We start from the raw sequence: 26,259 nt of genomic DNA on the forward strand, positions 1-26,259 counted from the left end.
CAAGCAAGTCACAAGTCCTGAAAATTGTGACTCGAGTCAAGTCATGTGACTCGAGTCCCCCACCTCTTTGGTGGAATATATGAAGGTGTCTCTTCATAATCACAAAGTGACACCAGCTCTGCGCAATTTGTTTAACCCCGCCCCTTATACCGAGCAAAAATAATCGTTGTTACCTTCGTTTTTTTGCATTCGCAGCTTCTGCATGTAGTTTTTCAGCAGCCATTTCCTACATGCTTAACAAATCTCTTTCCAAGGTAAAATCATTTTAATCAGATTGCAGGCAAATGTATTATGAAAGTTATTCTTATTTTGCTAACTTGCATTAACAAAATGCCAGCACCTTTTTCAAGCAGTTTATATACAATTCCAACACCACATTAAAATGCAAACATTTTTAGAATATTTCAAGCACCTTACATACCCTGCATATTGTGTATATTAGAAATGTTGCAGTTACTGCTGATGACCCTGCCCTGATTACAATTACCCCTTAATTAAACACTGTGCTAACCGACCCACAACATAGCTTTATAATCATTGAAGCATGCCCCAGTTGATGTCCACCTACTCATCCACAATTAAAGAACAAAAGCATTGCCTCTTATTGAAGTCAACCTCAAAACATCATTCTGAATGGGTCAATAAGAGTATGTCAACACCTGCAGATAATGTGGCTAGACTGCTCACTCATTCAATACCCATATCCAGCATCAAAAAACATGTTCACAATTGGCTTCCTGTTCCAAAAAATGCATCCTTCACACACGCTGCCAAGTATACCCTGATAAAAATGACCTCAGCATCCCCTACAACACTCCTCAATGTGAACTTGACACTCCGGTCAACTGACTCTTTCTACATACGAAGCCAGACTGGATATCAATTTACAAGACAAATCTCCCTTCTACCGCAGCTCACTTTTCAAAGTCTGCTATTTCACCAGAAACCCTCCATAGTACTGTAGGTACAGTACATAACACTAGTCCCTCTGAAAGCTCATACTTGATTTGCATTGTCATCCATTGGAGTTGTCATCCATTTGAGTGTTCTTGCACTAACACACCTAGATTGAAATTAACCTTTGGTTTTCAATTTATTGACTAGGTAAAATTTAAATAAATCAACATCATCTGTGAAGGGTTAACCCAGCCTTTTCTTCCAAAAGTTTACATTACATGTCACGTTGGTTGAACACCATGTCTTTTATAAAACACAAAACAATCAAAAGCAAAGTAATTTTTGGGACATTTTATTAGCCAGGGTTTATTTACTGTGTTTCTTTGTCTAACAAACAAAGGCAGAATTTTCCACAGAAAAAAAAAAATTTGCCAGCAAAATGTGATCCAGTTATCCGTGACTTCTGTATGCATCTTCAGCTGAAAACCCTTTATTCAATAAACTTCATATTACATTACAATCGATGATTGATAGTGTTTTTAAGTAATAGAATGAACTGCTCCTGAACATTTCGGAGACAAATAGACATTTACAGGTCTTACTACCCTATACTGCTAATAGAATAATAGACTGACTAGATGAAAACAATAGCAAAATAACCATTTATAGTTCACATCCCAAACATTAACTTAATACCTATTTAGTGCACTATTTTGGACAACGGATATGGTCAAGTTAGTTTACTTTGGGAAAAGCAACAAGTAACTCCATTTCACTCTGCCTTCAAACCAGAGTGGAGAACACTAAATTACATTGCCAATGAGACATTTATTAGTAGACAGCTGTTTTTCTCATGCGGGTTAATACTCTTCATACGTAAAGGTCAATGATGAAGAATATAATGCCTAAGTTAAAGAGCAAAGCAGGAAAGGACCTCTGGAGCTGCTTGGGGGTACAGAGAAGTGCGTAAGTAAAATGTGTGTGTAGAGAGATGTGATTACGTGTATGGGCAGTGGGTGTATGTTGTATATAGGTGTATCACTTGTGTGTGTACACCACATTTCTTGGCATGCGTTGTGTCATCACGGTGCGAGCGGCCCCAGGTTGAGCTCTACGTGGTGCGTGAGCCAGATGGCTTCGGTTGAGGCGTCGCCCTCCTCGCTTGGCCTGATGGGAGCCGCCAGGTTGCGGAAGTCGTGGCGGATCTTAAAGGACACTGTGACATCGCCAAGCCCCTCGCGCTGAGGCACCACCTTGATGAAGAAACCAATCTTATTGGATTTCCTGAATGCCACCACGCTGGAAGAGGGAAGAAAATGGACACATTATTTATTTTTATATTTACACACACAAAAGGATTTGGTGACAGGAGTGTTTTTATCCTTCGTAACCAAGCAGAGCACACTTCTATCGTACCACACCGATGGACCACTCTAGGCAATGGGGCTTTAATGAAATCTCACCCCCCATGTGTGGAGTTTTCAACCACGTCCATGGATCCACAATATTTTACGCTACTCAAATAGTCATGCATGCACAAACTACTGCTGACATTCGAAAATAATTCTACACAGAACAAAATCATGAACGCAACACTTTTGTTTTTGCCCCCATTTATCATGAGCTGAACTAAACATACTCGACGTACACAAAAGGCCTATTTCTCTCAAATATTGTTCACAAATCTGTCTAAATCTGTGTTAGTGAGCACTTCCCCTTTGCCGAGATAATCCATCCACCTCACAGGTGTGGCATATCAAGATGCTGATTGGACAGCATGATTATTGCATAGGTGTGCCTTAAGCTGGCCACAATAAAAGGCCCTCTAAAATGTGCAGTTCCATCACACAGCACAATGCCACAGATGTTGTAATACATACTTTTGTCAACTCAATAGTACTTCTGGAAAAAAATTTCAGGTCTAAAATAATATATAAAACTATTATTTTGCTGCTTAAGGTAAGTGTGTGTCTTACTCTGGGTCATCTTGGAAGTCCTGGGGTTCAGCCAGCTCGTCGTATTCTGCTGCAGCATCCTTCCCTGCGAGAACCAACTCCTTAATGGGCACCATCACCTAAAAACAACACGTTTACTGGGACTGGTGAAGATCCTGCACACACCCAGCACAGAATTCTCATGTCTTCAATCGCCAGAGTTAATGGTTGGCGAAAACACCCACAACAACCATATGGTCTTTGAACATTCATAGGCCAACGTGCTCAAACTCGTTGAATGAGGCTGATCCCATCAGAAACCTGCATCCCCCTTGGGAAAGCAAATCTGGTGCGTCTTTGACATAACATCTTTGGTAAAGTGAAAGAGAAAACCCTAAGATAGAGTTTAGGTTAGCTTTTTTAGATGAATGAAGCAGGTTGTCCTTTACCTTTGCCACTCAGTCCCTGCAAATGACAAGCATACCCACAACATGACGCTACTAGAATACTGGAAGATGGATACAGTCTGTTTGTGTTTCTGAACTCACAGTCAGGAGTTTTTTTAAACAAGCTCCCTCCTTTGATTTTGTCTAACATGCCAGTAATGGATCAAATCCAATGTTTATCGATCCATTTGTATTCAAGTATTGTGACAGCATTATGTTATGTGTACGCCATAACTTGTCACTGGCAGGAACTGAGGATCTAAAGAAATATGAAAAGAGCAGAAGCCATGTAAAAAGGTAAAGGACAACCTGCCTCAGTCTCTTAAAAACCTAACCTTGGGATGCAGTTGCATTTTTCTGAACCCATTTCTGAGATAAAGACACACCAAGAGGGCTTTGAATGAACGTGTGCTATGAGGGGTCAATGAGGGGCTGAGTTTTTTTTTTTTATCCATGGTTATTAAGTGTACAGGGGTCAAGTGCCAGTGGTGCGAGGTCAGCAGTACCTTGGCAGTGCTGTTGATGTCTTCTGGGTCTCCCTCCTCACAAGCCACTAGGGTGACATGAGTAATATTCTCCACAGGGTTTGTCAAGGTGAGCAGCACCTGGCTCTCCTACAGCAACAGACCACGTTACATTAGTACACAGGCCAACTATGTAACATCTGTAAGATGCTCTAAAATAGGCAAAAGACATAACATCTGAAAAATGGTACAGTTGAAACCATAGCCTCTTGCTTTTGAGAAACCTGTTTTGTAGTAGTTAAATTACTTACCTTCTGGAAGCGCAGGTTTGGAATGGACATTATTCTCACTTCAGGGATGTAACTCCTGTAGGAAGGAAAATGAACATGATCAATACACACCTGATTAAACAAGACTGTCTTTATTTTGCCATGGACACATTTCGAAGTGTAGGTTCATAAACAATACTTACACAGCCACCAGCTGAATTTTGAACTTTATAGAGGTTGGGTTGAATTCTGGCTTGCTCAGATTGTGCTCACATTTCTGAGGAAAGAAAACAATAACATGATTGCCATAAATGGCAAGTTTAAAAACAGCACATTTTTGGAGGAACTTGGCAATCTCAATAGGGTGATTGATGAACACCTCTAAATACTCAAGTAGCAGCAGATAACTGAAGTGCCATATAGAGTGGAAGGCATTCAGACCCTTTCACATTCTCCACATTTGGTTGCAAAAGAAATCATTTACAATTCATGAAAATGAATGTCCACAATATAGCCGTAATATTTTTCTATGGAAATTTGTGCCATCTAATTGACAGAAATAACTTCTCATTTACATGAGCATTATAGACCTTTTGCCAAGATAATCTTAATTGAGCTCAGATGCATTATCAGTCCCTCGATCATCCTTGAGATGTCGCTACAACTTGACTGAGGTCCACCTGTGACAAGTTCAACTGATTAGACTTACAAAGGCATACACATCTATATAATAGGTCCCACAGAGTGCATGATACAGCAAAAACTAAACTGTGAAGTCCAAGGAACTCTCCGTAGATAACAGAGATAGAAACATGTCGAGGCATAGAAAAAAAACTATTGCTGAAGCATTGAAAGTCCCCAGGAGCACAGTGGGCACAATCACTGTCAAAGTCAAGTGGAGGTGACCAAGAACCCAGAGGCCACTCTAATAGAACTTCTGAATTTCTCTGCAAAGATTGGTTAACCTGCCAGAAGGACAACCATCTCTTTATTATACTGTCAGCCAGGTCTTTATGTCAGAAGCCTCTCCTGAATAAATTTCATATGTCATGCTGCCAGAAGGACTATGAGGAAAAGATGCATTGGTCTGTTGAGGCCAAAATCAAACTAATAGGTTTAAATGCCAAAAGCTATGTACAGTAGAAACAAGGAACGACCTGAAGCACACAGCCAAGACAACACTGTAGCGGCTTCAGGAGATGTTTGTGAATGTTCTTGAGTGGCCCAGCCAAAGCCAAGACTTGAACCCGATCCATCTATAGGGAGACCTGAAGATCTCAGTTTAACAACACTCTCCATAAAATCTGACAGAGCTTGAAAAGAAACTGCCCAAATCCAGGTGTGTAAATCTGGTAGAGGCACACCCAAGATCACCTGAACTAAATAAAAGGTCTGAATACTTACACAGAAATTTCAGGTAATTTATAATACATTTCTCAAAACATGTTTTCACTATGTCGTTATGGAGTACTGGTTACAGATCAATGGCAAAAAAATATATTTTAATCAATTACATTAAGTCTATAACACAACAAAATATGGAATAAGTCAACGGGCCTGAATACTTCCCAAAGGCACACCAAGTATACTCTAGTACGAAGTTTGAGCCGCACCCTGCACCGCAGCGAGCGTTTGATCAGCAGGTGTTTGTGTTTGGGATGTAGCTGAGATGCTCCGGCTGGCTGGAAGTCTGGCTGCAGCAGCCTCTGGCGAAGGGTGGTCCCTATGGGAGATAGAGAAGAAAGCAAAATAAAGCATTTAGTTGAGGTAAATAAACCACAAACGTGTAAGATTCTTCATTGCTATTATTAACCAGTTAGCGATGCAAACACAAGAATTGCGATGTCAGATCCGGAGTACCTGTCAATGTGGGGTGAACACGGAGTCTCGATGTTTAGATTTAATTGTTCATAAAAAAACAAACAGGCTTCTGCGTGCACTGTAGCCCACTCACTCCACACACACAAAATAATTCCAGTTTCTAAACAGTAAAAGCGCCCTCTGCATTCATGCAGTAAGATGACTAATGTGCTCGTTCCCAGACACCAATCTAGAACACAGACTCAGTTTATAAACAATCTGTTCCTCATGAAAGACTCTGATTAGAGACTTTCAGGGTCATGACTCATATCTTCGGAGAGACTAAGTACACTTAGTGTATGGTTTGCTCCAAGGAGCATAAAAACATAATTATTATAATTTGTTGATTATTGAATGTTAGTGGATGACATACACAACCAATTCAAGAACAAACGGGTGCTTTTCCTGCAGTTCATGAACAGAACTGCGCCAATCGGCTTAGAGGAGATGCATAAGAAAATCAAAGTCCATCTACAAAGCAATACATACCACAACAGAGAAGTGGGGATTTTAGTCTTAATTGCAAATGTTTACCATTTTAAACCATTTGTGGAAATGGGTGTGTTTGCACCTTACCCTCAGGTAGGTTAATGGGTCTGGTGTAGCAGTCTTCTGGCAGTGGTTCCACCTCATCTAAGGCCTGGGCCGGTTCTATGTTAATCTCTTTTTGGTCCTCACCTTCCTTTAGACTGGAAGGTCAGAAAATCTCCTTAAAGCTGGAATCCATACTTGAAACCGCCACATCTTTCTCAATACCATAACAGTAAAAGAGATTACTTAAAAAAAATCAAAATATAAAATAAAACCCTTTTCTTTTCCCAAGATGCACATTAATGCAGATGTAAGTGAACAGATAACGTACTTCCAAAAATGTCCATGATTTTTTGATTGTTCAGTTTCATTATCAACAGCACAAAGAGCTAAAAGTGCCTTGTGGGTGAGCATTGACACAACTTAACCTAATGCAAATGTCAACTTTATTGCCGTACTGTGTTTCAGACTTCAGTCTGAGATTCCTACCATTATTTACAAAGCACATTTTCTCAACTATGTACTTGGCCCCCCTCTCCTCTAAACCCAATGGAGGAGAAAGTCAAAAGTTCCTCCCTTTGCACCTTCTCCTCCAATTGGTTTTGACAAAGAAGAGAGGAGGCAAGATTATGTAATTGAGCAAACAATGAAATAATTCTGGATTGGATTGTCTAACCAACCGATCAGTTTCAGAAACAATTCATGCAGTTTGAGTGTTTGCTTCATCTTCAGAACAAGGATTCTGAACAATTGAATCTGAACAAGGAGCAATGAGTTTGATTAGCAAGGCAAGGATTTATGAAATGTACACTTGTATGTGATTTGCCCTCCTGAACAACATGTACATCATGAGTAAAGGAATGGGATTGTTGCACCAGTCACTAAAGTATAAATGGACTCTATAGGACAGGAAATGCAATTTTGTTCTCACCTTATGGTAGGACTGAAAATGAGCAAACTTCTACAAAGTATATTGACTGAATGGTCTAGATTACTCACGAGAGGCCAGCCAGACTGGTGATAGGAGCTCCAGGCCTTGTTCTCTGGAGCCTGGTACCCAGACCATACTTTTCCTTCACAGAGCAGAGCAACAGACACATAGTCAACTCACCGACACCAACCGATAGAACCCCATTTGGGAGACAAACGACTGGCAATGATACGGTTGATTGATAAATGAAATAAAGGCCTTTTCTTTTTTTTTAAATACATTTCAGAAGACATTTAACTAGCATGAATGCCTAAAATCTAAATAAATATATATTTTTAATATGAACAACATCAGGAATACAGTTGAAATCCTTTATGTCCATAGTAGGAGGGAAAAGAAAACACTGCTCTTGCCACATTCTTTTTTTTTTTACATCACAAGAAGTACACCAAACTGGTACAGTATTGTACTTTAGTATTACAAGCCTCCAACCATTGAAAATAACAGATCCTTCTGTGTTCTGAGTAATGTCATTCATGTGACCAGGGAGGTCATTCAGTCACAGATGGGGGGGGGTGAGAGAAAAAGTGAGCAGGGGTGTAGAGTGGGAGTAGGGGACAGAAGGGTGAGAGTGATTGAGGAGAAAATAGTGTTACTGTGTGCGAATGTGAAAGTTGTGAAAAGTGCAACTCACCACAACATGAATAGTGTGTTGCTGGGGGAGGAGGGGTTAATAGCCAAAATATCAGCGTGCACAAGCAAAGGAAAAAAAAAAGACAAGAAGAAAGAATCATGTGAAACCAAAGCAGTAAAGCGAACATTTAGTGGCAGGTCGTTGGCGACATCATGCAGCAGCAACAGGAATGCATCAGCTGTCGCTGTAGACAGAACACACAACTTCTCAATCACCACAGGGGCTGAAATTCATGTTCCAGTATGCCCTAGGTTCAATAGAAATCATTCTCCTACCGAACACAAAGAATGCATGCACTCAATTTCTGTCAAGAATATACTAGATGAAAATGCTGAATATGAATAAATTATTCTGAAAAACAGTTGCCTGGTTCATTCGAGATCCCGCCACCAGCACAGTTAATAGCACAGCAGTAACAATGACAAGAAGAAAAACTAAAGATTAAAAGCATCTTTGCAGCTTTGACAATGTCCAAGTATCCCTTTTTGAAAGGTGAGAACTGGGATGCGGTTATTTTTTGTATAACAGTCAAACAAGCTCCCGCTCTGGAGAAAAGCATCAACGCTTAGTGTCAACCATCTGCCTGACCATGTGTGAATGTCTGACGTATCTGTGTGTAGGGGTGTGTGTTTGAAAAATGTGTGGATGCCAGTGTGTTTGTGTGTGTTTGAAAGGTATGCATACCGAGAAAGCCAGGGGCATAAAGGGTCTTCTCCTTGCCAGCTTCTTCCGGTCTCTCTCCAGTTTCTCTCTCTGTGCCAGCTGCTGGTAATACTCTATGAGTTTATTTATCTGCAGGAAGATAGCAGACAGCATGATTCAAACAGTCAACTTGGTATTCTTACAGAAAAGACAATGAATCAAGTGTACGGAATACTATTACTACAGCTGTATCTATAGCCGTTCCATTATGACTACAGCTGTATCGATAGCCGTTCCATTATGACTACAGCTGTATCGATAGCCGTTCCATTATGACTACAGCTGTATCGATAGCCGTTCCATTATGACTACAGCTGTATCGATAGCCATTCCATTATGACTACAGCTGTATCGATAGCCGTTCCATTATGACTACAGCTGTATCGATAGCCGTTCCATTATGACTACAGCTGTATCGATAGCCGTTCCATTATGACTACAGCTGTATCGATAGCCGTTCCATTATGACTACAGCTGTATCGATAGCCGTTCCATTATGACTACAGCTGTATCGATAGCCGTTCCATTATGACTACAGCTGTATCGATAGCCGTTCCATTATGACTACAGCTGTATCGATAGCCGTTCCATTATGACTACAGCTGTATCGATAGCCGTTCCATTATGACTACAGCTGTATCGATAGCCGTTCCATTATGACTACAGCTGTATCGATAGCCGTTCCATTATGACTACAGCTGTATCGATAGCCGTTCCATTATGACTACAGCTGTATCGATAGCCGTTCCATTATGACTACAGCTGTATCGATAGCCGTTCCATTATGACTACAGCTGTATCGATAGCCGTTCCATTATGACTACAGCTGTATCGATAGCCGTTCCATTATGACTACAGCTGTAACTATAGCCGTTCCATTATGACTACAGCTGTAACTATAGCCGTTCCATTATGACTACAGCTGTAACTATAGCCGTTCCATTATGACTACAGCTGTAACTATAGCCGTTCCATTATGACTACAGCTGTATCGATAGCCGTTCCATTATGACTACAGCTGTATCGATAGCCGTTCCATTATGACTACAGCTGTATCGATAGCCGTTCCATTATGACTACAGCTGTATCGATAGCCGTTCCATTATGACTACAGCTGTATCGATAGCCGTTCCATTATGACTACAGCTGTATCGATAGTCGTTATATTATGACTACAGCTGTATCGATAGTCGTTCCATTATGACTACAGCTGTATCGATAGTCGTTCCATTATGACTACAGCTGTATCGATAGCCGTTCCATTATGACTACAGTTGTATCGATAGTCGTTATATTATGACTACAGCTGTATCGATAGTCGTTATATTATGACTACAGCTGTATCGATGGTCGTTATATTATGACTAGAGCTGTATCAATAGTTGTTATATTATGACTACAGCTGTATCGATGTAATTTCATCTGATCATATTTGGCATATTGTGCCTCAATAGTTGCCAAACACAGGACAAAATGAGCCAATAAACCAGTCATACACTGCATCAGGACAGTTCTGATAGGATGTAGCGTTAATACACAAAGAAAACAGCAATGGGAGTCTATGCAACGATTAATGCGGCAACATTATGTGGGGTAGTAATACAGAAGCACAACCCCTTTCACCATGTGAGCAACACTTGACAGAGAAAAATAGATCAGACCAAAGGAAGACCACATACCCTCTGGGTGTGAGGGTTCTCAGGCTCCTGCCAACCTCCACTGGCTGAAGACACAGAACACAAGTTGAATTGTCATCTAGAAAACATCCCAAGACAACTAGGCTACACAGACATATTACACACGTGTAAACCTAGAAAAAAAGTGACATCCTGTTAGGGAAAATGTATTGCGGTTTGAGGGTCACGTTTGGTATGGTATTGGTACAGCGCAAAAATTTACTGTCAATGGTGACTGAAGATCAGTTTACAGATTATTCGGTAAAAGATGCAACACGAACCCAGGAGGCATATGAGTCATGTAACGCCTGATGAGAGCACAAGTATTCCAACACTATTTTCTTAAATGAAAACAATTATCACCCATAAAAACTGTGTTGCCCATTGGTTACTTGTGCTTTGGCTTGCTCATATAGTGTGTGGGTACAACCTGTTTGTTAGCATGAACAACTCAAGGCGCTGAAACCCTCTATTCTTGCCCACAGAGTATGGCAGCATATCCGTGGCTGTAAACACACACATCACTCTTACAATTTCTTTAACGCAATCGGACTATGCTGCTATTGGCTGCTTGAATGCAGTGAGGAGAGAAAGTTTTGTTGTTTCTTGGTGTTTCCGTGTTGCTCTGGCTTAGACGCGTCAACATGAGTTTAGGTGTTAGCAGGGCTGTAGGCTACATTCGTGTAGCAGTATTGACATACAGTTAATGTTGTATCAACAACTTTGTCCATTATCGTTATTTACTGGAGAGGCAAAATGCTGAGAAATCTGAGATGAAAAAAAAAAAAAAGCCAGAGGTTTATCAATACCACCACCTGCCAATGTACAGAACTAGCCGTTACTCCTCCCCAAGGACGTCTCAAACGGGCCAAAAATGATACGTTTGATTACGACTTCAGAAAAGACTTTTAAACAGATAAGGTTAATTACAACTGCGGATGTAAAATTGGGCTTTATAAAATAAATTTGATTTCGATACAAATATTTTTTGCCTACTCAAATCTTTTCAAGGAGGAATTCAAAACAGCATAACTAATTAATGTAGTCATGTGGGTTCTTTTGCAAACTGTAAAAAGGCCCCCTTACTTAAATCATCTTCCATTTTTATTTGAACGGCTTTGCCCCATAGAGCTCCCTACTCACCCACAGACTTGTCAGCCATGCCCACATCTCTGGACGTCCAGCGACAGAAGCCACAGGCCAGGTAGTAGGCCTTCTTCATGGCTGTCTTGGTGGGGTCGTCGGGCAGTGGGGCGGGGATGTTGGTGGCCCGGGTAGACAGGGTGTGCATGCAACAGGGGCAGTCGAAACAGTTGGCACACCTTGGGTACACAGCAGAAGGCAATTAGAACCAAGCTAAGCGTTGATTTAACCCAGCGGAAAATATACGGCGGTAAAACAGACTCTGTTTCATTCCTTCCCTTGACCGTAACCCTGAACCTATCCTCATTTAAACTAGGCCTAGACCTACCATAAATATATTTAGACTAATCTTAACATCTATGCCGAACCTGAAGTTTTTCTTCATCTGGTGGCGTATCCTCATCCTTGAACAAAACAGAGAGCTGGAAAATCAAGGCTGGATACAGTGAGAAGTCATGCAATGCTAATTGCCAGGAGCTATTAAGCAGTGAGAAACATCAGTGATGCTGATGTTTAATTATTCATTTATGTCACCGCAAGGCACAAACCCTGCTGACCGGGTTCATTAGCTTGGGGGGCCCATATACCAGTCAGGTTGGCATAGTTCTGCCAGCAAAATGTTTTGCGGTCAATGATCTACTAGGGTCTGCATGAGTTCGACAAACAATACAGTTTTCATGCATCACCGGCATCTCTCAGCCTTCCTTGTCAGTTCATTGGCTACGAATATTTAAAAGTTTATTGAATCAGATTGGGAAAGGAGACTGAAGTTGGATAGGAGACTACATGCCGACAAACATGTGTGTCTTGTCTACACAATTAGCTAAGCATCTCTTGAAATGAAAAGGCTAACATCAGAAAAAGACAACCCCAATTGTGGACAGCGGAACTAAGGTAGTCTAAAGAAAAACTTGATATTTTGAAAGACCTGGTTAGGGAAGTAATGAATTTAAGGCCAGGCACAGACCTAATTTAAAAGTTAAAAACAGCATACTTTCCCATACATTTTGTGGGCTAAAGTAGAACGAGAATAATTATTTACTTTTTGCTTATTCAAATGTATAAAACCGACATCAGGCTAGTGGGTGAGTGACAGGTTGGAGTTGGTATACCTACATTGATCTATGAGTTCAGCAGGAGCATTGTATTGGGTGATATGAAATGTGGCCTAAGGAAGCCATCACTACCTTGGATATAAATGTCTACATTTTGTGAAAAACTATCTGGCATTGCATATGTCAAATTATATCCACAAAAAGTATTTTTTTATTTCAATGCAGCGGTTCATTATCTTAGTAGGCTATATTGGTTATAAGGACCTACATTCTCTGTTAATTGAGCTTATAAATACTGTCACGCTTTACTGGTATGACATTTTGGAAGGTGTGGCAGAGGATCTGGATTTTAGGCTATTTCTCCAGACTATAGATCCTGGAGGTTCTGCATATTTGCCTAGATTTTATTTATGGGTAGACAATGCCAAAGAGATTGTGTGCCAGTCTATCACTTCAAAATCTGTAAATGATCTTGGCATTGTGTGTTAAGTCCAAACTGGGGAAGGGGAGGCTACTGGAAATATTCTCTGTCAGTTTCTCACCTGTTCTTTTTCAATTTTGCCTCTGCTGAAGGCATATTCTCCAAGCAGCTTGGACAGTAATGTGAGTCCACCTAGAATGAAAAGAGCGCAAAGCATCAAATAACTTGTTAAAACTGAGTACACCTACATTTATTTTTGATATCCCTCCAAGTCTACTAAAAGACAAGACATTAAATGTTATTCACCGATTGTGATAACGCTTCAATAATCAATACAATTCCGTTACGTAGTTCAGGTTAAGAGTCTCCCACGGCTTGTAGTTGTTGCCTGATGTTGCACTTATCCAAATAGATGTTAGCTAGGTAGCTAAATAGGATATTTATGAACTATCAAACGCGGTTCAATATTGCACATGTTAATATCATGTATCAACTGCGATATTATTAGGGCGTGGTGTACTGTAGGAGTAGTAGTACTAGTATACTCAACTCAGCTATCTAGGTTTGGTTATAATTAACAAACGTAACCTATAAACGTGATAATTTAACCAACAAATGTTGTTAGCTTGCTGTTCAACTGCAGTACATCTGGCATACTTAACAGAGAAATCAGGTTAATGTCAAGGTAAACACCGATCAAATAAACGTTTTGTTGTGAGGACGTTTGTCTGACGGTCATGGTAACCAGGTACCTAGCTAGCTAACTAATCAACTGTTAGCTTAACTAGGAGGACATAACTTAAGCTGGGATAAACGCAATCAATATTGTACAGTACTACAGATAATAAATATAACCAATTGGGATTGTATTTATTAGTTGACGTGTGGTATAGAAAATAATACACAACGTATCGCTATTTAGCACAATGGATCATATTAACAAATTGTTCCCAAACAGCTAACCGTCTGTAGTCGCTAGCTAACTAGCTTGATTAACGTTAAAGTAGCTGTAGTTGACACGTCATTAGCTAGCTAGCTAGCTTGGAAGACAATCACTGTAGTCTTGAATTCAAATATTGACAACTTACTTCGTGAGACACACATTCTAAAGAACGCAATTCACTGCAATAACGACAAAAATAAAGTTGAGACAAAGGCGATCGGATCTTTTTCTCTCCATGAACAAGGTAGAGAACCCTTTCTGGTTGCAGTAGAGACGCCATCTCTCGTCTTCGTAGTTCCACCCACCTTTGTGACATTAGCTACACTAAAGATTAGCCACAATAGTAAACATTTTGTTATGCCTTCAAAATAAAAGCCAAAATGTATACAATGCAAACGGATACACGGGAATCAAGTCTTTCACACTGTTTAAATTCGCCTAAAATCCATGATTAGTTAATTTTACAGTAACAATCATGAACCTCTCAAAATCCCGGTGTTATTGTTAATATATAATGTTCACATGTAATACATTCCAATGTGCATCCTTAAATATGAGACAAGATATTTCAACTTTATAGCAAGCCGTTTTATTATATATTCAAAATGAATTGTTGTTTGATAAAACGGCTTTCCATAATTTTCAAACTACAAGGGACTGCTATAGAATATCTCATGTCATGGGGAAATCTCTATTGTCTTGAAAGTTGTCTCCGCTCGTTCAAGAGGAGGGACGTGTCTTTCTCGTCAGCTTGTTTTTAGGAAGCTACAACAGAGGACGCGAGGAAATTATTTTCTAATTGAGAGATTCCCCTGTTTTGGTGACCACCAACCGTCCTCGAGGACAGGAAATCGCGGTTACTTCAATTTATTGTTTACTTTGTGGAGTTCCCGTTTACTTGTCTTGATTGATAACAACAAATCCATTATACTTAACAAAACAACGTAGATAGTGGTCGAAATAAATTGATTGGGCGCAACTCATAGTTTTTAAGCCAGTTAGCTGGGCAACGTTACTATTTTACTACTTTTACCGATTTTAGTCCGTAACTCAATTGTTCCCCTGAAAAGTTAGCTGCACAGTGTTTGTTACTTTTCGGTTCGCTAAAACGGTTGAACTTCTTGAAGATGGAGCTTCGAAGGCAGCCGACCCGAGTTCTGAATTTGAGAAGGTCTAAACGTTTCAGAAAAAATAACAGCACGTTTTTAGAGGTGGGTGTTTTTCCGCCTTCTTTTTTCCTCATTCGACTTTTCAAAGCCACGTAGGCTGGCGCTGTGCTGAAGAGCGAGAATAGGTTCGGCTAGTTAGCCAGTGTGTGGTAGTTAGATCTCCTTGTATGTCCCTGCGATAAACTGCTGGTAAGTACGATACGAAGCTATTGCAGCTGACCAACAACCCTCGATAAACAGTAACTGCGTCGTGGAATCGCTATATTATTGGGACAGGTTTGCACTTCTAATAAGTACTAGTATTAGCTAATTTAGATAGTTAATGACTTCCTGATATTGTGTGTATTCGTCATGATATACTGCTTTGTGATGTTAGTTTAACTTGGGCTACCTGAGAATCGAGTTTCTACCTTTTGTTTTATTTGTAACCATTGCATTGGAGCAAGAATTGCATTATGCAATGGCGACCTAAATATTGTGCAAATAACCACTGATTGGATTGTATGACTTTTTCTAGGACTCGGAAGAGGACACAGAAGAGCTTATGATGGATGATGGTAATTCTCCACCCTTGTCAGAGGATGACCGAACAAAGGGGGCTGGGGAAGCAGACTCTCTTCTGGAAGTGACGGTATGTTTTTAACCATAGAGTTACAAGATTAAACTGCAGACTCACCGTGGACTTAGCCCTTTTCCCACAGGAAATAAATACAGTTTCAGCTCTATGACACTGTCTTGATTACAGTAGGCCATTTGCCTACGGTTTGCATACTGATAGCATACCTGTTGTTACTTAGTTCTTTTGATGGAACCAGTTTGGACAGTTCAAATTATACACTATATATCTCCAACACATTAACGATTTAACACATTAACAATTAAAATCTCCAACACATTAGTAATAACTGAATGGACCTTTCAATGTTATGTTAAATGTATTAATTATGTTGTGGGCAGCAGGATTACCACTGGGTTGACAAATTTGTCTTCCTTCAGTGCACCTTCTTCTTCACCCACTTGTGTGTTTACTTTCTATAAAATATGAATTTCTGACAGTGGGGGAATTCTTTTTAAACAGGATGCAAGGAATTGGACTGTAATGCTGGAACGGATAGACCCAGAGGAAGACTCTGAGAAAAAAGGGGATGAAGAAAAAGACACCCGTAAAACTGGGAAACAACCTGCCTCTCGAATTCCTGCTTTTCGCAAAACACTAGCCAAAAAACAGCCTACCAGCAGTAGTCAAAGCTCAGACCCAGCTGTCCCACCTCCTTCCAGAAAAGAGCCTTTTAACCAGTCAGCGTCAACAAGTACTAATGTAGAGGCCATGTCAAGATCTAAAATGCCCAGTATTAGAGAAACAAGTCTTCCTCTACCATCAGTCCGTCTTACCAGAATCAACCCAGATACCCTTTCTCATAATGCTAGCTCCCTAGAGCAAACCATCACTTCCCTGGATTTGACTCCATCCGACGAGGATGAGAATTTACATCCTATGACAGCAACTGCTAGACCAGCCCTCAGGATGGAAACAGGGGACTGGGACGACCCAGAGGATGCACTCCATACCAGTCAAGATCTCTCCACTTCATCTGAAAATCCAAGTCAGACATACAGCATTGCTGCTGAAGCTGCTAAGAAAGACCCAGAGGACGGGTTGAAGTGGTTGAAACACCAGTACAAGAGGCATCAGACAGAGTATGTGGTGGAAACACAGGACAAGAGGCCTCCCCGTGAGGCAGAGGCCATGGAGTTTGAGTTTGTATTAAATGAGGACAACGCTAGTTTGGAGAAGGAGTTTGAGATGACGAAGCCCTACGTTGAAGCTGAGAGTTTCAAAGAACCTCAGGTTGTCAGTGGGAAGAATCAAGGCAACTTGGCCAAGAAGGGGAAGAGTTCTGAAAAGCGCTCTGAATTTCCACCAAAAGTAACCAATGTGGATACCACACTCACCTCGTCTAGAGCAGTGAATCAGACAACAAAGCTATCCAGTCCGTCAAACAAGGTGAGTTTTATCTTTCTGTTAATCCATGTTAGTAATGCACATCATTGTAATATGCTGTATTGTTTGTCTACTGTTGTATTTCTTTTGGCTGTGCTTGTTTTTTGTTTTTCTCTTAGCGGCATACTTCTATCCCCCAAAGGAATATACACATTTTCATATCCCAGACTTAGCTCAATTGTAATGACAAACAATCTTATACTGTATCCCTTGCTTTATCTGTGACTGTTATCTGTTCTCCCTGTTAAATGTTACTCTTCCATTTGTAGACCTCGTGGTGCTGGAGCTTTGCAGTATTCTGCCTCTTCCCCTCTATCCTGCTTGTCATTGGGGGATTCGGTCAACACGTTTGGCACTATGGGATGCCAATGTCGGTGTCCCAGTTAATGGGACAGTTGGAGCTGCATTGGCTGGAGGGACTGTGGGTGCCACACCAGCCTTGTGGCTCAGATTGTCGGTGAGAATGCTTTCTTTTTTCTTTACAATGAGTGTCACATAAGATTTGGGATGTCTGCTTAATTACATGTATGAAAATTGACTTATAGGTTTGTCCAGTGGTACCCCTATTCCCTACATACTTTGTATTGGGCCTATCAAGGCAATAGGGTCCACAGAAGGTCACTGTGTAAAATATGATGTGCTATGTAATGTCTCTGGGCCTGTTAGTTCTACCTTAGGTCTCTAAACCATTGCTTTACCCCTAATGGAGCTGCTCTAACTGGGGAGTATAATTTTTGAATAGACTTGCCAGAGCATTTTGCTAAATGTTTTCCCCTTCTCTCTAACCAGTGTGAGCTTGGTAGAGAGCATCCCTGAAGGTCTAGTTTACCCGTCTGGCTCCGCCTCTCTGCCAAGTATCTCGAAGACATGGATAGATCTACTCAACCAGGCCAACAGCTCTGTGGACGTTGCTGCCTTCTACCTCACCCTCCGAGACAGTGCCCTGGGAATCACTGAGCCTAGTGCAGCAGAGGTAGGAGGAGAACAGGGCTGGTTTTAATATTAAATCAATAGTATTATTTCCTTTTTTTTTTTTTTTTTTTATTTATATAAATTTGTTGTTTAGACATTTGTTTATGAGATGGTAGGAGTTGTCATATTTTTCAATCACATCACAAGATATTCTCCATTTGAAGTATATCTGTTGATGCATTTATTACCATTATTTTCTCACTAATCACTTTTTTTGAAGAAGCAATATTAAAGTCTCAATGCAATCAAACCATCATTTCATATTTTTCTGAGGATTTTTCCATTGAGGAGCAAATGACACTAGAGAATGCAAACACATTTTCCCCCCACAATTTTTACCCCACTTTGTAGTTACAAAAATCTGAACTTTTTGGTGAGATTGTGCTTTTGGCAAGGTGCATGATGTCTCATCTGATTTATTAAAGACTCACTTTATAATAGAGTGTTAAGCTGTGTAGGAGGGCGGGCGCTAGAGCCAATCAGGTCTGTGTACGTTAAAATCTTAAACTGGTTTCCTAATGTTGCAGAATCAAAAGTCCAAAATACAGATTCATTAGACATTTTGGTTATTTAAAAATCTAATTAAAAACTGTATTGGGTTTTTAAGCCTGGGTTATTGTTTTGTTTGTTTTCACTTGGACATGCACATGTTAATTTGTTTATTTCATTTAGGGAAAAGAGGTTTTCATGCATCTCATGGAACTTGAGGCAAAAGGAGTGAAACTTCATATTGCTGTGAATGGTCCTCAGACTGATACTAAAGACACAGAAGATTTATCTAGAAAAGGTACATGCAGAAACTTGCCCATGAGTTACCATATTGCCACAGCTGCTCCTGGCCTTGTCTGATGTGGTTGTCGTATTTCACATAGTTTAATGCATTGACTGTAAAGTTCTGGATAAGAGCTGAGTGCATCTTCTCCTTTAAACGAAGTTGATATATTTACCTTTATTTATTCAGAGAAATCAACTGAGGCCAAGGTCTCTTTTACAGCGGTGCCCTGCATTACAACAATAAAACACATTCAAAATGGACATAAAACGAACATGAAGAAAAACACAATGGCCAATCAAATAGATCATTTATAAGAAATGTAAAATGTCTTGTAGGCACTAAAAGGTTTAACCTAAGATCACTGAATGGTATTCCGTGAGTGTGGGGAACATCTCTGCTCCCTGCCTGTATTTAGGTGCAGAGGTTCGGGAGGTGGATCTCCAGTCTGTGACTGGAGGTATAATCCACACCAAACTGTGGGTTGTGGATCAGAAAAACCTCTACCTGGGCAGTGCCAACATGGACTGGCGGTCCCTTACACAGGTATTTCCTGTTGAATGAATCATCTGGCGCTGATACCCATTCAATTACGGTATTAACCCCAGTGCTGGGCTTAAAATGAAGGTATATTATTGCAGTTTTTTCCTGAGGTACCGAGTAATGTTTTCCCGGGTGTATCAAAAAATGTAGTCTATTGGATGGGATGCACTGAAGTAGAACAGGTAGAATGGCAGAATAATTGACTTGAATGCAAAATCCTCTCCTATTCGTTACATGCATTCACAAGCTGAGCCCTGGTCATATTGTCCTGGGTGATGATTGTGTTTTTAATAAACCGGAATCCAAACTAGAAGTTAAAACTAAGCATATACATTTGGATTTCTGACTGAATTAAATGTGAGCAAGAAATGTCTACTTGTGTCTTCCCATTGATCAATGGCATAGTAAGAATTTATCGTCCCTGTGCGTCTCAGGTGAAGGAAGTGGGGGTGTCCATGGAGGACTGCAGCTGTTTAGCACAAGATGCATCACGGATATTCGGGGTGTACTGGAACATTGGCGCTCAGAAAAATGGTTCCCTTCCCCCCTTCTGGCCTGCCCGATATTCTGCTCTTTCCAGCTCCAAGAACCCCTTGAATCTCAAGCTCAACGGAGTCCCTGCACGGGTCTACCTCTCGGTGAGTTGTATTGACCAGTGCCTTATGTTTGTGTATCCCAAATGGACCCTTCTGTCCTATGTAGTGCACAGTGTCATAGAGCCCTGGTGAAAAGGAGTGGTTAGGGTTAGTGAGTAGGCTGTCATTATGCAGCGTTTCCGTGCACAGGGCTTCAGATGTTAAATGACATGTCCTTGGGTTTTAGAGCGCGCCGCCCCAGATATCAGCATATGGACGATCTGACGATCTCTCCACCATCCTCGCGGTCATCGAAGATGCCCAGAGATTTGTCCATATCTCAGTCATGGACTTTCTTCCAATGTCCCAGTTCACTAAACCACTCCGGTAACTGTCCTAAACGACACTCAATGTCTCACTCTTACATTGCACTCTATTTTCTATATAGTACACAGCTTTAAGCTGTATAATTCTCTATATATCATTTGGGAACAAAAGTAACAAAAGTGTTCATACAGCCTCTCTGATGCTTCTTTGCAAATGGAAATGTTTGTGCAGTATAAATTGTTTTGAAATTATTTATATTTTTTGATTGAAAATTCCTATCAACCATGTGTTAAAACAGTTAGGTTTTCCTGGTTGGGTTTTGAAAAAATTAGGTTCTGGCCAGTGATTGACACAGCTTTAAAGGCCGCGGCGTGTACTAGAGGGGTAGAGGTCAACCTGCTAGTGAGCTGCTGGGCACACTCTCCAGGCTCCATGTTTGTCTTCCTACAGTCTATGGCCGTCCTCAACAGGCCTCCCCTGCAATGCAACATCAATGTGGTTCGTACACAGTCCCCACTTCTTTGCTCTTCTTCAGCTGTAAATATGCTTGTAGGTGCCTCAAGCAAGCGCACAGTTTTTTCCAGGGAATGTCTGGTCCAGTTCAGTACTGTCGTTATTTTTGATTTGTAATGACTTGTTTTTATGACAGAAAGTGTTTGAGGTGCCTTCGACACCAGAGCAGGAGAAGATCCCTTTCTCACGAGTGAACCATGCCAAATACATGGTCACTGACAGAGTTGCCTATATAGGTAAGTCTATTCTACATCACTATTAATGGGTTATTTGACACTTTCACAGAGGTCTCATTGACACACTACATGTTTAATTCACGTCCTAGTCCAATTAAATCATTTAGCGAAGGCTCTAATCTACAACAGTCTTATTGTAACATTAGTTGATCAATGTAACAATTTGGCATAGCTTACGCTTTCAAAATTACACACTGCCAGCCTTAAGTTATTTAAATGTATTTTATTTATTAAGATAATTATATTACGTTGCTTGAGGTTTTGCTAAAAATTTACTTTTCAGAATTGTACATTGCTAAACTGTTTGTGTTGACTGGTTAAACTGTCCTGAAAGTCATTCCTTTATAGTCAAATTTAAAAGTTCTAAGTCATTTAAAATTGAGTGGTTGTTGTTGTTTTTAAATAGGGGTTGCTAATGGGGATTAGCTAAAGATTGCCCTTCTGATGTATATAGCCTAAGATTATTTGATGTTTTCTTTAGCACTTAAGTAAGTTTCAGGATTCGGTTGTGATATTGCATGAATCTTGATGTATTGAATCGTAAAATGTGTATTGTGATATACTCTGCTCCAAGAAATTGAGAGAAAGCTTAAATCACACAGGGTCTCGATGAACAAAATATATAAAAAATCTAAATCTTAACTGTACATACTGTAATTCGTTGAGAACAAAACTGACGTGACAATAGTCAATGGAAACCAAAATCACTAACTGATTGAGGGCACTACTTGGCTACACTGGATGCCCCGATACGTAACGTCCCAGAGGTTCCCAATTGGTTTCAGGCCTGGGGAATGTGAGGGCCAGTCAATGGCATCAGTACCTTCATCATCCAGGAACTGCCTACACACTCCGGCCACATGAGGCTGGGCATTGTCCTGCACCAGGAGGAACCCAGGGCCCACTGCACCAGCGTAAGGACTGAGTATTTCATCCCGGTACCTAACAGCAGTCAGGGTACCTTTGGGTAGCACGTGGATGTCTGTGCGACCCTTCCACTCAGTGTAAACCTGCTGGGTTGATGCCCTTCTACGGCCCTGATCAGCTCTCCTTGTGTAACGGCCAGTCTCCTGGTATCTCCTCCATGCTCTTGCGACTGTACTGGGAGACACAGCAAACCTTCTTGTGACGGCACGTATGGATGTGCTTTCCTGAAGGAGCTGGACTACCTCTGCAACCTGAATGGGCTGCAGATATCGCCTCATGCTACTAGTAGTAGATACAAGGATACTAGGATAGATACAAGGGTACTAGCACAATATAAAACTAGAGAAGAATCAGTCTGGAAGGATAAGGAGAGAGCAATTGTATGTGGCCACCACCTGCAAAAGCATTCAGTTTTTGGAGGTTGTCTTGCTGTTGCTCCCAGTGCACCTACTATCACTTTAATTTGCACCAAAACATGTGACATTGATTCACAATCACTAATGCTTCCTAACTGGACAGATTGATATCCCTGAAGTTCAGACATTTGTTTATGTGATGGTAAGAGTTATCATATTTTACTGTTTTACTGTGGTGATTGCGTGTTCGCTTAATTTTTTTTTTAGCAGTGTATATCATATCGCAAAGGTACTTACCAATACCCACCCCTAATGTAGAAGGACTGTTATGTATATTGTATCTAATAAAGGTGCTAGTCTGTATCATATGTTGGGAGAGTTGTCTGAAAAAGATCAACAACTGATTTGTTTCCCCCAAATCTAAATGCATAAATCCTTTGATACTACAGTTGTCAATGAATGTTGCCTAGGGTTGGGTGTATGAAAATACTAGACCGCAGAATGCCATACAAATGTGGATTATGTTGTGTCTATACAGGAACCTCCAACTGGTCTGAGAACTATTTCACCCAGACGGCAGGAGTAGGATTGGTAGTAAACCAGACGGGTTCTCTGGTCAGAGAGGGCCAAAGGACTTTACAGACACAGCTAGAAGAGGTCTTTCAACGGGACTGGGCATCTCGGTATGCATCATGGCTTTCAATGGATGATGTCAAACACTGTGGTAGATAAGCCAGCAGTGAACACCATCACTGTCCTAAATGGAAGGCTATTCCCTACATAATGCACTGTGGTTGACCAGGGCTGATGGCTTATATATATTAAAATGTGTTAATGGGATTAAGTTTTTCATGTGCTCTATGCTGCCTGTCACAAAAGCGTGTGCTTACATTGTATTACACTTATCATCAATTGTTGTTCAGCTACAGTCTACATATTACTGTATATATTAGCATTTTGGGTGTAAACATATTTTGTACTTGAGTTATTGTTGTGGAAGGCTTCTGAATTTAAAGTATGCGTATTGAATACATATTTGAAGAACTGTATTTTATGATATGTCCTTTGCTTAAAATGAGGCGTTTGTTGTCAATGAGGAAGAATATTGGTCTGTAATTTTCATGCCTGGTGCATTTTGTTTTCTCATCTGTTTACAATTGAACTTGATCTTGAAACTGAATATTTTATTATTTTATTATGTTATGATCTGTCGTAAAAAAATAAAAATATTAAAGTGATCATGTCTTGGTGTGGTTAATTTACGGGAAGGTTTTTATTTTTGAAATAGTACGTCACTTCAGTGCGCCGGACGTCAAATGTTAGCGTCTTAAATTTGCGCCGTGATGCTGGAATTTTAAGTAGTTCTTTAGAAAAACAATTTATTTCTGAATTAATACAGGTACACCACAACTAAGCCAGTGAGCGTGGAATCATGTTTTATCATGTAAGTGTTTTGATAAATAGCTATGGTCTTGTTTAACGACAATGAACGTTGGTATGGCAGACGATGTTTCCACTAGTTCGCTTGTAGTTGGATTTTTGCTTGCAGGTTGTAAACTAGTTCTCTTCGCTGTTGTGTTTACTAGCTGGACAAATGTAAAACTAATCAATCTTTATAATTTTTGTTGCGCAAACTACCTCTGAATCAGACATGCTTTCGAATTTACTTGGAAGTAAATGTAAAAGAGTTATAGAAAACAGCATTTTTAAGACAATCCGACAGTATTGTACTAATCAGCACCCCTGTTTAGTACTAGCTACTGTTAGGACTGTAAAGTGTAAATGTATCTTTCATTTTTATCACAGATATCCCTGGAGCATGAGATTCTACTCCACCCTCGCTACTTTGGTCCAAACCTCCTAAACACTGTAAAACAAAAGCTCTTCACAGAAGTGGAGGGAACATGCACAGGAAAGTGAGTGTTGCTATTTTGCATATATACATGCAGTGTACTTGCATATGTCAATACAAAGAAACAAGGGATAAAACAGATGCAACCAACAAAAAAGGGTTATGTTTTGGTCTGTTAGTATTCACATTTACTCTGCCTTGTTCATCAGACATTTCTGTTGTCACATTCTCTTGCAAATTGGATTGGATACCACCAAGCTTTTATTTTAGCACATCAAATTTGTGAAAATGTGATAAACTGCATTGAATCATTCATTTTTACAATTGCACAAAGACTCAACAGCCATCAACATAGACGTCTTGAGATGCTAGGGTTGAGATCCATGAAGTACACATCAGAAAATGCATTGCCTTAGACTGTGCATAGAACGTATGTTAGGGTGATGAGAAGTTGGTTTTCTTGCTCAGTTCGTGATTCTTTGTGATGGTTGTTTTAGGTATGGATTTGTTATTGCCGTGACAACCATTGACAACATTGGTGCAGGTGTCATCCAACCAGGGAGGGGATTTGTCCTGTATCCAGTCAAGTACAAAGCTATTGTTTTCCGTCCATTCAAAGGAGAGGTGGTAGATGCAGTGGTCACCCAAGTCAACAAAGTAAGGAAACTTTCGAAAGCATGTATCCTTAACGGCAGCCTATTCTTGGTTGAAACCTACTCCTGAATTCACAATGTGGGTTGTTTCAGAAAGGCAAATCCTTATGGGCCCTGGTCTAAAGTAGTGCCCCTGAAAGGCAAATCACAATGGGCTCTGGTCTAAAGTAGTGCCCCTGAAAGGCAAATCACAATGGGCCCTGGTCTAAAGTAGTGCCCCAGATAGGTTGCCATTTGGGACACTGACAAAATCTAAATTTTTAAAGGTTAGGATGGATGGATACTGACTTATTCTCATAATATGGTGCGGTTAAATGAAAAGCAATTGTATATTGACTTCTTTTTAGGTTGGACTATTTACAGAAATTGGACCGATGTCCTGCTTCATTTCTCGTCATGTAAGTCCAAATAAAAATTGTTCTTATTTTGTTGATAAACAATCACTGTTTCTAACGGTGTATTTTTCAGTCCATTCCCTCAGAGATGGAGTTTGACCCCAACTCAAATCCTCCATGTTATAAGACCACTGATGAGGTAAGACCAGGTGCCAGAAATAATCAGTTTGGCGGGCATTTGTTTCCCATATTTTTAAATGCTTTCTCTTCTCCAGGGATGCCAAAAGCTTACTTTCTTGAGTGGTGGTGCGAGTGTGAATTTAAATGGAATATTTACACAGCTCCTTGAAACATTTTCTCTTATAAAGGATGACCTTTTTCCCCTTTCAGGACATTGTAATTCAGCAGGACGATGAGATTCGATTGAAGATCGTAGGAACACGGGTGGACAAAAACGACATTGTAAGTACATTGTCAAAACACCATTGTTTAAGCATCATACCTGACACAGAAATACAAGAATTCTGTTCTCTGACTGATTGTTGAAGTCTTAAATATTTATCTTCCCTTTAGTTTGCCATTGGATCCCTAATGGATGATTATCTGGGTATGTAGAATTGTTTTTTATTAATGTTCTTTCATTGTTGTGAAAGGAATTTGTGAATGTGATTAGTTTGGTTTTTTTCTCCTTTTTTTATTTCTTTCTCTACAGGTCTTGTCAGCTGATTTCCCCTAAGTATTGTGCAAATGTACCAATGTGCATCTTTGATATTTCATGTAAATTCCCCACTGTTATAGTCCTGCAAGTGCAAATGTTTTCTTAGGTCGATTTTGTGGTGTTATTGCTGCAATTCCTCAAATATTGTAGTTTATGGGTAAGGATCAATATTTTTTTTTACACCGTATGAACACATACGAATAAAACCACACAGAACTTGCTAAAAATGATTGCGTTGCTGTACAAAATCAACTGTATTAATTTACTGTTGTTGAAATTTTGTATACTTCTGGAATACTACAATAAAATTTTCTTTTTGTATTAATGTTTTACCTAACTTTAA

General features: G+C 40.1%; 3 protein-coding genes across 7 annotated transcripts; 2 read left to right on the plus strand and 1 right to left on the minus strand.

The window, feature by feature from the left end:
- Positions 1 to 1,233: 1,233 nt before the first annotated feature.
- On the minus strand, positions 1,234 to 14,280 carry dctn4 (dynactin 4). Of its 2 annotated transcripts, XM_010902347.3 has the most exons (14): positions 14,112 to 14,280; positions 13,145 to 13,215; positions 11,548 to 11,726; positions 10,408 to 10,451; positions 8,711 to 8,818; positions 8,027 to 8,047; positions 7,401 to 7,474; positions 6,447 to 6,559; positions 5,624 to 5,733; positions 4,214 to 4,287; positions 4,053 to 4,107; positions 3,784 to 3,891; positions 2,874 to 2,971; positions 1,234 to 2,196 (listed from the first exon to the last, which is right to left on the minus strand). In XM_010902347.3, exons 1-14 carry the CDS (start codon positions 14,244 to 14,246, stop codon positions 1,980 to 1,982), a joined length of 1,407 nt encoding a protein of 468 aa, XP_010900649.1. In that variant the 5' UTR covers positions 14,247 to 14,280; the 3' UTR covers positions 1,234 to 1,979. The 2 variants fall into 2 exon arrangements, with proteins under 2 accessions (XP_010900649.1, XP_010900651.1); XM_010902349.3 differs by lacking the exon at positions 8,027 to 8,047 and having other exon boundaries at positions 14,112 to 14,279.
- A 429-nt stretch (positions 14,281 to 14,709) lies between these two features.
- pld7 (phospholipase D family, member 7) lies at positions 14,710 to 23,533 on the plus strand. 3 transcript variants are annotated; one of them, XM_010902350.3, is made up of 12 exons: positions 14,710 to 15,177; positions 15,653 to 15,766; positions 16,214 to 17,140; positions 17,407 to 17,594; positions 17,927 to 18,110; positions 18,782 to 18,896; positions 19,300 to 19,427; positions 19,859 to 20,062; positions 20,247 to 20,386; positions 20,659 to 20,824; positions 20,976 to 21,075; positions 22,897 to 23,533. In XM_010902350.3, the coding sequence occupies exons 1-12, from the start codon at positions 15,094 to 15,096 to the stop codon at positions 23,088 to 23,090; spliced, it is 2,544 nt and encodes an 847-aa protein (XP_010900652.1). In that variant the 5' UTR covers positions 14,710 to 15,093; the 3' UTR covers positions 23,091 to 23,533. The 3 variants fall into 3 exon arrangements, with proteins under 3 accessions (XP_010900652.1, XP_010900653.1, XP_010900654.1); XM_010902351.3 differs by lacking the exon at positions 14,710 to 15,177 and adding an exon at positions 15,214 to 15,324; XM_010902352.2 differs by lacking the exon at positions 14,710 to 15,177 and adding an exon at positions 15,330 to 15,411.
- Positions 23,534 to 23,660: 127 nt separating this feature from the next.
- polr2gl (polymerase (RNA) II (DNA directed) polypeptide G-like) lies at positions 23,661 to 26,234 on the plus strand. 2 transcript variants are annotated; one of them, NM_001303717.1, is given in 8 exon segments: positions 23,677 to 23,802; positions 24,165 to 24,274; positions 24,708 to 24,867; positions 25,211 to 25,261; positions 25,332 to 25,397; positions 25,589 to 25,660; positions 25,772 to 25,805; positions 25,911 to 26,234. In NM_001303717.1, coding segments are annotated over 8 exon segments (519 nt in total). In that variant the 5' UTR covers positions 23,677 to 23,790; the 3' UTR covers positions 25,925 to 26,234.
- The last annotated feature ends 25 nt before the right edge of the window (positions 26,235 to 26,259 follow it).

Source organism: Esox lucius, chromosome 4, assembly GCF_011004845.1.
Source record: "Esox lucius isolate fEsoLuc1 chromosome 4, fEsoLuc1.pri, whole genome shotgun sequence".
In the NCBI taxonomy this organism is placed as follows: Eukaryota; Metazoa; Chordata; class Actinopteri; order Esociformes; family Esocidae; genus Esox; species Esox lucius.